Raw genomic sequence first — 12,261 nt, 5'->3', positions numbered from 1 at the left:
GTCGCTGAACACATTTTCATCCAGATGGTCTCATTTTCCTACAAACAAAAAATTGTTCCATCAGATATAAAATGTTTACATATGAGAATTGTAGGCAGGAAAACTAGTGGGCCCGTTTCAGGGAAAGAGGATAGTTTGGGTCAAAAGACACTTTTACAATGGTAGCATGTATAGAAGTTTTCTGGCAGAGAGTGTTGACGGCAAAGTTCTCCCATGTGAGCTTTTGATTCTATCAGTGTTCATTGCTCGCTTTTTTTCACCTGGAACTAAATTGTCCTCCGACACGTCCTCTCCAAAATAATTGACCTGCTCATTAAAGTGCATTATAATTTTTTTTCTTTTTATGGATTAACAATGACAGAATTATGTACACACATATAACACAGGTGTAGTTATTAGACATTTTACAGTGGAAAAATAAGAAAAGTCTGTCTCCAATCAGCTTTAACAGCTGCAACACAGTTAGAACATAGACCTGTAGCCAACCAGTTTGTGCAGATACAAACCAGTCAGCCTGTGGGGATCATGTTTGTCAGTTTGGCCGACCTCGTTGCTGCAGCGTCACATGTCTACTTTAAATCCTGGGAGCAGATGTGAGAGTCTCACTGTATGTGTTAAATATATATATAAATATATACATATTTATATATATATATATATATGTTTCAATTGGAGTTCTCTGAAGTAAACAAACAAACAAACATAAGTGTTAGGTTAATCAGCTCTTAACTCAATGTTTTAAGTTGGTTTATAGAGCACTGTGATTTTTTGTTTAAAAATGTTGAGGTAATATAACAGTTATCTTTTCTAGTAACATTAAATTGAATTGTTTAGTTTATATGAATTAATTTGTAATTATAAAACCTTTAGTAAGTTAATAACAATACAGTTCCTATGGAAGTATCTGGTTGAGTCAACACATTTTTTGTCATTTATGAAATTAAATACGTTCAGTTATCTAACAGATAAATTGTGTTTTCATCCAAAGCATTTACAGGATGAACAAAGCATGCGTTCTTTTATTTCTGAATCAGGACACCGATGGTCTGAAGGTGGGCGTTGCCAACCTGATCACCCAGTGGGTCAAAGGCCCCTCTGATGGCAGCAGACAGTCGTCCAGCAGAACGACAGTAAGTCACCAACATAACGCGAACATTCACTTTCCTCCTGTCACAGTCAATTGGTCCTGTGATAGCGACCTGTCCAGGGTGAAGCCGGCCCTTTAGCTCCACTGAGCTGACCCCAGGAGCTGAGTCCTGAAACTCAGCTGACTGCGACAAGACTTGTGTGATGTTTGATGTGGGTTTGTGATGCCAGGTTTCCCTCTTGTGGAGAAGCAAGATACATCAGCTGTTGAAACCGCTTGTTATATTTTTGCCGTAACTTTTCTCTAAATTTCTTTTTTTAAAACAAATATCTTGATCATTACTTTCCTCATATCAGCAGCCAACATCTACCTAAGTGTTTAAAATGTGTCTAAAAGACTGTCTAGGAACACCTTGAAATGTATTTAGGTCAGAAAAATGAAAAAAAGAAAACAAGTTTTAATTAAAATTGTTTATGTTTATGTATCTGGCATTAGGATCTACTCCAGAAAACAAAGTAAAAAAAAAAAAAAAAGATTGTTCGAAGTTTCAAAGGAAGGCTGTGCACGATTTCTATTATTTTGTTCAGCCAATCTATATCAAGCAGGGTAGGCTACATAACAGAAACACCTCTCAGTATAAAGCTACACGGTTCAACAGTAAACTACATCCTGGTCAACAGGCAGCAGGACTCAGAATACTAACCTGTTTAATTATTGATTGATTCCTCAGGATGTGAAGCCTGGAGACGTGATGCAGAAGAAGAACATGTGGGAGATCATCGGAGATTCTACAGAAGGTCAAAAAGCCAATAAGGTAAATCAAACATCTTCTTTATCACTTGTATTAGTTCTGTCATTTTGTATTAGTTATGCCTTAGATATGATATTTACATGATATTGATTGTATTTTCAATCATATTTGACTATAAAAGTAAGAATAGCCTCTAACATCTAAAACAAATGATATGAAAAGGTAAAGTAACAGTTAAAGAGATAACAGATCAATAATATCAGATAATAATGATGCATGCTCTCATTCATGATAACCATGTCATAACTTTTTATAATAACTAACTACGTTTATATCTGTATAAACTATATTTTACTTTAAATAAACCTTAACTTTATTTATGTGTTTTATCATTTTTTTGTGCTAAATTACACTCAAATATTTATTTTATTGAACAAAAATAATTTTGTCAATGCCAGGATAAAACATTATCACTAATAATAATTTGTGTTTTTTCTCATAAGGGATCAGCAGCTGGTAAAAAGTTTAAATTCATCGTCACTGGTCACGGCAAATATGACAAGATCCCCATGAACGACAAGAGTGGAAGAGAATTTATGAACGAACAGTCTGGTAAGTGACAGGAGAGTTTCTCTTTGTTTTAGTGAAGCTAAGCATCCTTCAACTTTATTTACTACATTTAAACAACTTATTCAACTGACAACAGGCACCAACATAATTTTTCCCCATTTGTTTTCAGAATAAGTTTATTCTTTCCTATTTCTAGTGCGCATGTAGCCTGTAACTTTTAATCTTCAACCTGAAATTGTGGCTCAAAAATGGCAAGAAGAGAAAACTATTATATTTAAACAGACAACAGTTTTTTTTTTTAAAACAGCAGTAGCATCTAATTGAACCAGTGCAACAAGCTAAAGACGCTAAAGATATTTTATATTCATATCTTTCTTTTTGACTCATTTCAGCCTGACACATGTCGTGCACTGCACATTTTATTTAGAGATGATGTAGAGTCTATCATGATAACAGTCAAATAATATTATTTGACTGTCACACATGTTTACCCCTTGTTCAGATGATGATATGTTTACGCATCCAGTCTGAACCATCTGATGTCCTGATCTGAATCCAAAGCAAGAAAACTAATAAATACATTCATTTACTAATTCTATGTGGAAAATCAAACAGATAAATGTGTCACAGAAAATTGTTAAAAACTCCTCTAGTCATGGATTGACTGCTCATGTTTGACTGCTCATGTGCAGTGAAGCAAAAAGGATAAAATGCCATGTTAAATGTCCAGCTCAGTGTTCGACATTGCAGATTCAAAAGAAGTACACAAGCACAGGGAAAACATTGCCTGGTGATTTTATTTGAAAGTGTCAACAGGTTTTGATTCAAAGGAATCACAGAAGATCTACCTGCTAAGGTTTACATTGTCAAAGACTCACTAGATTAAGCCAAAACGCCTGCACACAATGGAAATCAGATCAGACATAATCCATCAAGTTAGAAAATAAAAATAGAAAAATACATTGCCCGCCCTGCTTCACAGTAAAACCCCTCCATGTCTCTTGACCCTTGACCCCACAGTTCAGTATCCCACTGCCCTCCATCACGACCGAGGCTGCTCTTCATCATTCACCTTTTCTACAACTTTTAAGCTCAGCTGCCTTCTTCAAGTCACAATGAAATCAATCACTAAGACGACTGCTTGACACTTTTGAAATATTTAGGACTCTTGTCTACTTCTCTCTACATAAACTACGCATAGACTGTGAAAGAAGTCTGGAATATTAACTACACAATAACTGTAGTTGCACCCTTGAGTTTGGGTTGTGACCAAAACCGAACCCTAATGAAGCGTGAACCATCACACACCCGATGTTTAAATGATTGTCTATCCCGTCCTTGTTATGTCACTTTTTATCAGACTTTTGTACTCAATTCCTAATCTAATGTTTCCTTTAGCATTTGTAGTTTACTCAGTTTATTTAGGTGTTATGCTCTCATTAACTATTTAGAAAAGTGCATCATGGACAAAAGAGAATATCTTCATGTCACTTAATTACATCCACTATTGCCGCATCAAAGCTGTTATTGCTGACATGGAAGACAAGCTGTCCCTGTGTTACACCCCTGCCAAGGTCACATAGGAAGGAATTTAGATGCTCCTAAAATGTTATTTCATTGTGACTTTAAGAAAGTTCATTCGTAAAAACATAACCACTTACACTTAAATAAATTCAACTATCATATCACTCCACATGTGCATCCGTTAACTAGTGAAAGGTCTTACCCTGAGGCAAGTAGCACCATTTTGAATAAAAGTATTTTTTTCACAATAGTTAAAGAGAAATTGAGATTTTCTCTGTCAGAAAATATATTTAGTCTATTCTATCTATTTATAAAGACACAGCAACCTAGTTATTAATAATTTGCTTAAAGTTGAGTTATTATTGTAAAATGTTTTTGTTTTCAGTAAAATGTCTTTCTTGAGCCACTGCATATTAATACATCTCTGTGTCACATACATTTAGCGCCACAATAACCAACATGCTGTCTAATCTATCATAAAAGCTTTAATCTGATGTGACGTCTGAATGACTTAAGACAAATGTCGCTCTCTCCTTTCAGCTAATCCACAAATATATTTAACACCCAGGCAACCAGTCACACAAATGCAACACAAAGAATTCGGTAAAGTATAAAGTAATGGCCACATATTCTACAACACTGCCACAAACATCATTCAGTTTACACAGAGACTAACACTGACCACACCTGTACACAATTTCTGTTGCTAAGATTTCTGCTCTGTACATTAAACATTAACTTTTTGTCTTTACATTTTCACCGGGGCAGTGAACATTAGATGCAATTTAAGGAACAGTGAACCCCCTTGCTACTCTATTAAAGTCTTTTGGTTCCTCGTCTTTAACTTTCCGCCCAATCAGACCCATTTCAAACACAGTTGAAATTTTCGTCACCGGCCTTGATGCTGCCTCTTTTAGCCTTTTAGCGTCAAACTTTGGACTAAAGAGGAGCACAGGCAGCCGGTACGCAAATGAAGGTATCTCTGTTGGCTCATCCTTTTTCTCTGGCGTTTTCTCCTTCTCGCTTTTGCTTAACTCGATCTGCTGCATGATGTTCTCTTTGGTGGAAAACATTTGGAAGAGGACAGCTTCCCACATTACTGTTGCCTTGGGAGCGTCTGCGGTTTGGCTTGTGTGTTGAGTGTCAGGCCCGTCTTTGGCCTTCTCTTCACATCCCTTCACCTCATTCTGGTCCTGCCCAGTTGTCTCCTTCTGAGAGACATTTTCAGGAAATCTGGGCTCCTCTTGCTCTACTACCATGTGCTTCTTCAGTCGGGACCAACCACTCAGTTTTGATTTCACTCCTTTCGGCTTTTGTACGACCTTAAGAAGGGGTTCAGCTGGAAGGAGGGTCTCATCGCTTTCCTTTTTCTCAAGTACAGTTTTAACGACTGTCTTATCTTTTCCTTTTTCATCACTTTCTGTTGATGCAGTAGCAGGTGCTTTAGCAGGCAGAGCAGGTGCTGCCGTGCTTGGCTTTGAGCTTTGAGCTTTAGTTGTGATGGCAGTTACAGGTTTCACTTTTTGTTCTGAGACATCACCTTTTGCCTCAGTTACAGCTTTCTTCTCTGCAGTCTGAACTTTATCTATGCCTAAAAGTTTCCTCACAGCCTTCAGAGGGTCTTGGTCACCACCTTTCGGCAGAGGACCTGGGATTTCTGGGGTTTTTGTCTTTGGTTTGATGTCTTCTTTAACTTGGGTTTCTTCCTTTTTCAGACTTTTCACATCTGGTTTTGGAGGTTTAGTCTTTGGTGTTTGTTGAATCACTGTTTCTTCTTGTACTATTGAAGCCTGACTAGATAGCGTACTTGTCTCTAGTGTTAACATTGTTCCTAAAGTGTCAGATGCCTCTGAAACAACAATTATAGGGATTGAAGAGGTGGTGGAAACATTCACCTCTCTTAGATGTGGTTCATCTACATCTTTGGGGGTGTCTTTAACTTTAGACACCTCAGTTATTGAAGGTTCTTTCACAGATGGTTCTTGACTCAGTGTTTTATCATCTGCTGATTCCTCTTTTTCAACTTTAACCATCTCTTCAGTTGCTGTCTTAGAACCTGTGATACCAAAAGCTGGAGAGTAAGTTTTGATGCCACCATGAGCAGTATATTCTGCTGGTGTCAATCCACGATAGGCAGACTTATGAGCCCCCTGGGTTGGCGTTCTAGGTCTTTGAAAAGCAACAGATGATAAACCAGTTGGTGTTTTTGGTCTTTTGAAGCCAGGTGATGTTGTCATAAGCCGCGATGCCTCAAAAGTTGGAGTCTTAGGCCTCTGACAGCTGTCAGAAGTGACTGCTGATGTTGTTGGCTCAGGTGTCTTAGTTTTAGGTGTTTCAGAACCAACTGGAGCAGTTTTGTTCTTTTCTGGGATCAGAGAAGGCTCTGATTTTGACCGTGTTATACTTTGTTGAATTGGTTTAGCAGCAGGTGTCACATCTGAAAAAATGTCCCCATTCAGTATTCTTTCAGTAGGCCTAGGCTCAATATTCATCGTGCTTTTGGACACAGCAGAAGCCAGTTTGGGTGTTCTTGACCTCTCTGGCTCGACTGGTATTGGCGACACTGCAAACAATAGAGGATTGGCTTTTGAAATTTCAAATACAGGTGTTGTTGCCCGACCCATGTGGTATGCTGGGGTTTTAGGCCGCCCTGTTAAAGTTCTGGATGTTTGGAACTCAAAAGTTGGTGCAACTCTGACTTCAGATGTTGGAGTTGCTCTTTTGATTTCAGATGCTGGAGTTTGTTTCTTTATTTCAGATGTTGGAAAGGCTCTTTTGATGCCAGATGTTTGAGTAGCTCTCTTGATTTCAGGTATTGGAGTGGCTCTTTTGATGTCAGATGCTGGAGTGGCTCTCTTGACTTCAAGGGTAGGTGTTATAACTGTGTTGATCTCCGAAGTTGGTGTTTTTCGCTGGGGATCTGTGCCTAAGACAAAAGGCTGAGGTGTCTGTGCTGTGTCTCTTCTGACCTCAGATATTGGGGTCGAATCTTGTATTGTTTCTGTTGGTATTTTAATTTGAGGTATTGTGCTGCCAATAGCAGTTAATTCAGTTGTGTCGTACACTGGTGAGGTCTTGGATGACTCATAGTACGATGTGCTTGCTGTGTACATTCTAATTTGAGGGACATCAAACATCGGTTTCGGTGACCTTGAGGGTTCAGTTGCTTTGAAAGTCGGACGAGGACTTCTTGATTTGACAAACGGAGTCAACACAGTGAGAGGTCTAATCAAAGCTTGAATTCCTGCAGTTGAATATGGAGCCAGACCTGGACTTTGGGGTTTTGGGTGTAGAGTTACAACTGCAGCAGCAGGTCTTAGACCACCAGTTTCAGCAAATGTGGTAGAAGCTGTCAGTTTCACCTCAGCAGCTGACACTGTTATCTCAGGCCCAAAATAAGGTGAGATAGATATGTTTGGTACTGCCGGCTGTACGACTGGCCCCAGAGCTGGTGAGACTTCAGAAAGGTGGGCTGAGGATGAATATGAAGAAACTGAGGTGACATGCTGCGAGTATGAGTATGATGGGAATGCCACTGTCGGTGGCGAGAACCTTGCTGCTCTGCCATAAGCTGCACGCTGCGGGTAAGGAGATGCAACATGTTGATACAGCGGCCTGACAGTAAACCGTGGAGCCAGCTGGACACCGTAGAGGTTGGATGGTGTCTCTGGTGTCCGGGGGGGAGTGGAGTGGTCACTGTGCTCGAGGTCAGGACTTGCTTCATTCACAGGGGAAAGGCTGGAGCGAAAAGGCGTTGTAGACTGCACTGCCTGAGCAGAGGCCTTTTTCTTAGCAGTTCTCTTGAGGAGCTTCCGAAGCCGAATGTTGTCCTTTCCAGGCTTGGGCAGCAGCGGTGGAGGGTACTGCTGGGAAAGCAGGCCCGGATGGGTGACGGCACTGTAAGCGACAGCCATGAGTGCTGCAGCACTCTGTGGAGAAAAAAAAGCAAAAACTGTTAGAAAAGGTAGATTCACAGGGAGTCTAGCCAAAGCATTTGTCAAGTTTCAAGTTTTAAATTTCCATTAATTATAAACAACATCCAAATAAATCTGCTCCTCTACCCTTGGTATGTCTCTGTCCTTAACCAACATCTGACTGGATCACAAGAAATTCTCAAAAACACCTTCAAATGGCAAAACAATTTCTCAAATCTAGATCTTTTAAACCTTAATGAACATTGTTGTCAGGCTAAAATGGTTCAAATCTAAAGCTTTTCAAATGGTGACATAATAGCAACAATATTTGTTTATTTAACATTTTCTTTTCGATTTTTTTTGCAGATTTGTGTCATGGAGATTACTGAGCAGGGGTCAACTCTTCACGTGGCAACCACCTCGATTTTATTTGCCATGAAAGATGACCACCCGAAGCAGCTCCACAACAGTTACAGTTATAATATTCCGTTTATATCCAATAAAACATCTTCTATGACTCAGATGGACAAACTCAACAGCTCAAGTCCAAAAGATATGCTTCTCAAATGTCTTTATTATATTTGATTTCCTCATTGGTTTTGTATTGTCTGACGTTCTACTTCTACCATTGTGTACATATCTAACTGTGAGCCTTAATGTTTCAATTTTTTCTCATTATTGCCAATGATTGATCCTTTTCAGATAGCATGTAGGGAAAATATTTTATGTAGAAAGACTACATTTTCCAATCATGTACGATTAAAGACCGCACTATGTTGTGTCAACTGTTCTGCCGTTACACTTTGGCTAAAGAACAATCTGAACCATTTCTGAGTTAATACTAATGGATGTTGGCCATAATGTGAGGAACATTGGAAGATTTGTTATCTTTTACATCAACCTTTATTATGTATACACCTGATCTGTACAATCAAACTCCATCTCCTGCGTTTATTTTAGGTCAACTCACTGGTTCCTTTAGAGCTCTTCACTGATACAGCCATTTCCCCTTAATGTCCATTTACTGAGATTCCTGCTTGTGATTGTTTGTAGCCCCTTTTCTTAAATAAATTAAAAAAAAATTCTACTTGAGCCTCACCTGTGTTTTCATCTCATTGTGGTTTATGGTAAATGAACAATGCTCAATCTGCTGGAGAACTGAACATACGTAACATCATATTTAGTTTCAGAGGAAAAATCCCTTAAAGATTTTTTCTATCAAATCATTAGTGGAGCTTTATGGTTCTCAGATGATGATTACTGCTGGTTAAAGCATCTAATTTAATATAAATTGATTATCATGGGATGATAATCTCAAATATTTTAGGATAGTTTCTAAGTTTGTCAATTGGAGTCTGATCTTACATTTTCGGTTGTGGTCAATTAATGTTTTAGAAATTAACCTTTGATACTTGATACAAACATTAAAATGTGTACTTTGGATTTTCGAGATCTTAATGCTAACCTCCACACACACACACACACACACACACACACACACACACACACACACACACACACACACACACACACACACACACACACACACACACACACACACATACAAACACTCACAAACACACACACACACACGAACACATACACACACACACACACACACACACACACACACACACACACACACACACACACACACACACACACACACACAGAGGTATTGAGGATGACCCATGATGATCTTTAAAAAACCAACAGGAGCATGTAGCTCAACTCTTCCTGGATGATGTTACAGACTCTCAGCTGATCCTGGAAGCTTTTACTCTGCCTAATTTTAGTTTAAAGGCAGAAAGGAGGCTGGCCAAACACCTGCTTTCCTTTTTTAAGACTCCTAGCTTTTTTACAGGCTGCATCACTTTCCCAATAGAGAGATGTGATCAGATGAGGCATCTGCAGCTTCAGCTCCCTCCCGGGCAACAGAAACAATCTCCACGGAACAGTATTACATGAGACAGAAGTATAAAAACTGAGTTATTGAGTCTAACCATCAACCATCCATGTAAAACACGATAAGTTTTACAGGCCTCTAGGGGGAGCTCTAAATGGAACTGAGAGAGACCAGACCTATCGATAAGGAGAGGGTAAAGGGATCAATGTCTTTTTTAATTTCACCTGGTCCTCAGTTAGAAGCGGCCATACAAATCATCAGGATTCATCCTCTGGGTCCATAGACTATCACATGAAATGTTATAGTAAGTGGGTTGTTCAGATGTTAAGCCCTAGATTTTGATATTAGAACTTTAAATCTGTCTGTATTTGGTAAGATATCTCAAAATGGATCAAAGTATTGAAGTCTCAGACTGACTTACTTTGACTTTAAATACTTAAATTGTTTTTTCCCCAATTACGTTTATATAAAAAACTGCACTCCGCCTAGGGAGAATCTTTTAGGCCCATCTGTAAGTGTACACTTTAAAGACTGAGCCTTACTTGCACGGCTGGAGTGCAGTTATGTCACACCAGGGTATTTACATGTCACTTCCCACAAACATATGTACATATAGACACACATATATATATAAATATATATATATATATATATATATAAATGCTGAAGGGTGAAAGTGAATGCAGAGCATGTGACCTCATGACATCACAGCCCCCGACACTGGATAGGACCTGAGTAATATTGTCATTGAATATACCCAAATTTCGACCTGATAATTTTATTATGAGATAATTCAGAGTGTTTCTGACCCCCCACTTCTGAGATCATGCAGTCTGTACAAAACAACAGTTTAATATCCACACTATACTATGTATGTCGGCTCAGTAAAATGAAGGCCAGATCTGGTTGTGTTTTTCGACCCTCCCCTCCCTCCCTGAACCTCTTGCCTGCCTGACACATGAGAGTTCGCTCCTCCTTTTAAGGCTCTGGAAGGTTTGGTATTTGGAGCGCCTTCAGATTGAAAGTTCAAAAGAGGAAAGGGTAATAATAGATGTGTAATAAACACCAAGCAGCTCCACAATGGCCCCCTTAAGCGAACGAAACCAGCCCAAAAAGACATTTACCTCCGGTGAAGATATGAGGCTCACACACAAACACAGCAAACCACGAGTTTGGATGGAAAAGGAGGATCTCACCAGGTAAAAACTTGTTGCTGATGTTCAAAGCGCTCCAGGCAGGTTCCCCTTAACACAACAAAAAAGAACACTGATTCAAGTTCAATGTACAATTCCAAACCTATCAAGGTCAACTGTATTCCTCACAATTACACAACAGGAAACTATAACGTGATCATGGGTCACTCATGCCTCATTGCAGCCAGGACAGATAGTTGACAGGGCAGAATGTTATGAAGCCACCGGGAGTAGAAACAATGTAAGGCTAACACCCAGCCCCGCTGTTGCTTTAATGTTGCACCGAGGACAAGAATAAAAACACCCTGAGCTCTCCATACAGACATTAGACCTCTGACTGTAAAGGCTGGGGGTTCTGAATTCGTCAACAGCTTCACACTGACAGCTTTTCTTTGCCCTATCTAGAGAATAAAATGTGTAATTATGGCGTGTTTACCTGTGCGACTGCTGCTTTGGGGGCGGCCGGCCGGCTGCTGCCTGCTTGTCCCAGCCCAGAGTGTTAGAGCGGCAGGTTCATGTTGAGCCCAACTCGACCCCCCTTCCTACAAATGGAAGGAACGGACGCCATTACAGTCCAAAAATAAATCCAGAGCCCTGTGAGCTCTTGAGAGTGACAGCGACGTTGTCCTGACAGCAGAGCAAGGCTTGGCGAGACACTGCACAGCTCGACATGCCATGGGACCTTAAGTTTCACCACCTCAGGACTTTAAAAGTGGGGTCCGAGGGCCACCCAGGGGTCCTTTAAGGATCTGGGGCTCCACTGTATATCCAGAAAGATAATAAGGGGATTAATATTGCAGGATTTGTGTGCAATGGAAATAATAACATTTCCGGAATAATGGGATTAAGGTGGGACCAATTCACATAATTTGAAACCTTTTGGGTCAGTTATTGATATCTTTGTTTTTCAGGATTGTTGGCGGTGTGTAGAGGAGCTAATGGTGGAGGTCCTGCATGGACTTCTTAGAATCTTTGAGCAAGTTCTGAGGATTCTTAAGGCTACTTTTCAATAAATAGGTTCTACCACGCTGTTGTCCAAAGAGCTACACTCCAAGATGCAGTGAAAAGCCAACCATCAGAGATGGGACACAATTATTGAAGACATGATATGAAGAAGATAAGAAGACAACTCATCTTCCTGACAGTCATAGTGTATTACTTGATTTCGGTAAGTAACAGAAAATAGCAGATATAGTTTGAGGCATTAGGTATCCCTGATAATACCAAAGACATTGTTTTTAAAGGGTCTCCTAGTGTCCCAGGTAGCGTCTGCATAGACCCAGGTGAAAATAATTTGTACAAAGTTGCAGCACTTG

At 39.7% G+C, this 12,261-nt stretch overlaps 1 protein-coding gene across 1 annotated transcript in view; it reads left to right on the top strand.

Moving 5' to 3' along the window:
- lsp1a (lymphocyte specific protein 1 a) overlaps positions 1-8,933 on the top strand; it is a 39,418-nt gene extending 30,485 nt beyond the window's left edge. Inside the window, exons 10-13 of the mRNA XM_053426644.1 lie at positions 1,035-1,130; positions 1,818-1,901; positions 2,342-2,450; positions 8,213-8,933. Of these exons, the coding sequence (XP_053282619.1) occupies positions 1,035-1,130; positions 1,818-1,901; positions 2,342-2,450; positions 8,213-8,235 (312 nt within the window). The 3' untranslated portion in view covers positions 8,236-8,933. The remainder of the gene's footprint in view (positions 1-1,034; positions 1,131-1,817; positions 1,902-2,341; positions 2,451-8,212) is intronic.
- The last annotated feature ends 3,328 nt before the right edge of the window (positions 8,934-12,261 follow it).

This window comes from Pleuronectes platessa, chromosome 7 (assembly GCF_947347685.1).
Source record: "Pleuronectes platessa chromosome 7, fPlePla1.1, whole genome shotgun sequence".
NCBI classification, from domain to species: Eukaryota; Metazoa; Chordata; class Actinopteri; order Pleuronectiformes; family Pleuronectidae; genus Pleuronectes; species Pleuronectes platessa.
Note: the sequence above shows the minus strand (reverse complement) of the source record. Positions and strands in the feature narration are given on the sequence as shown.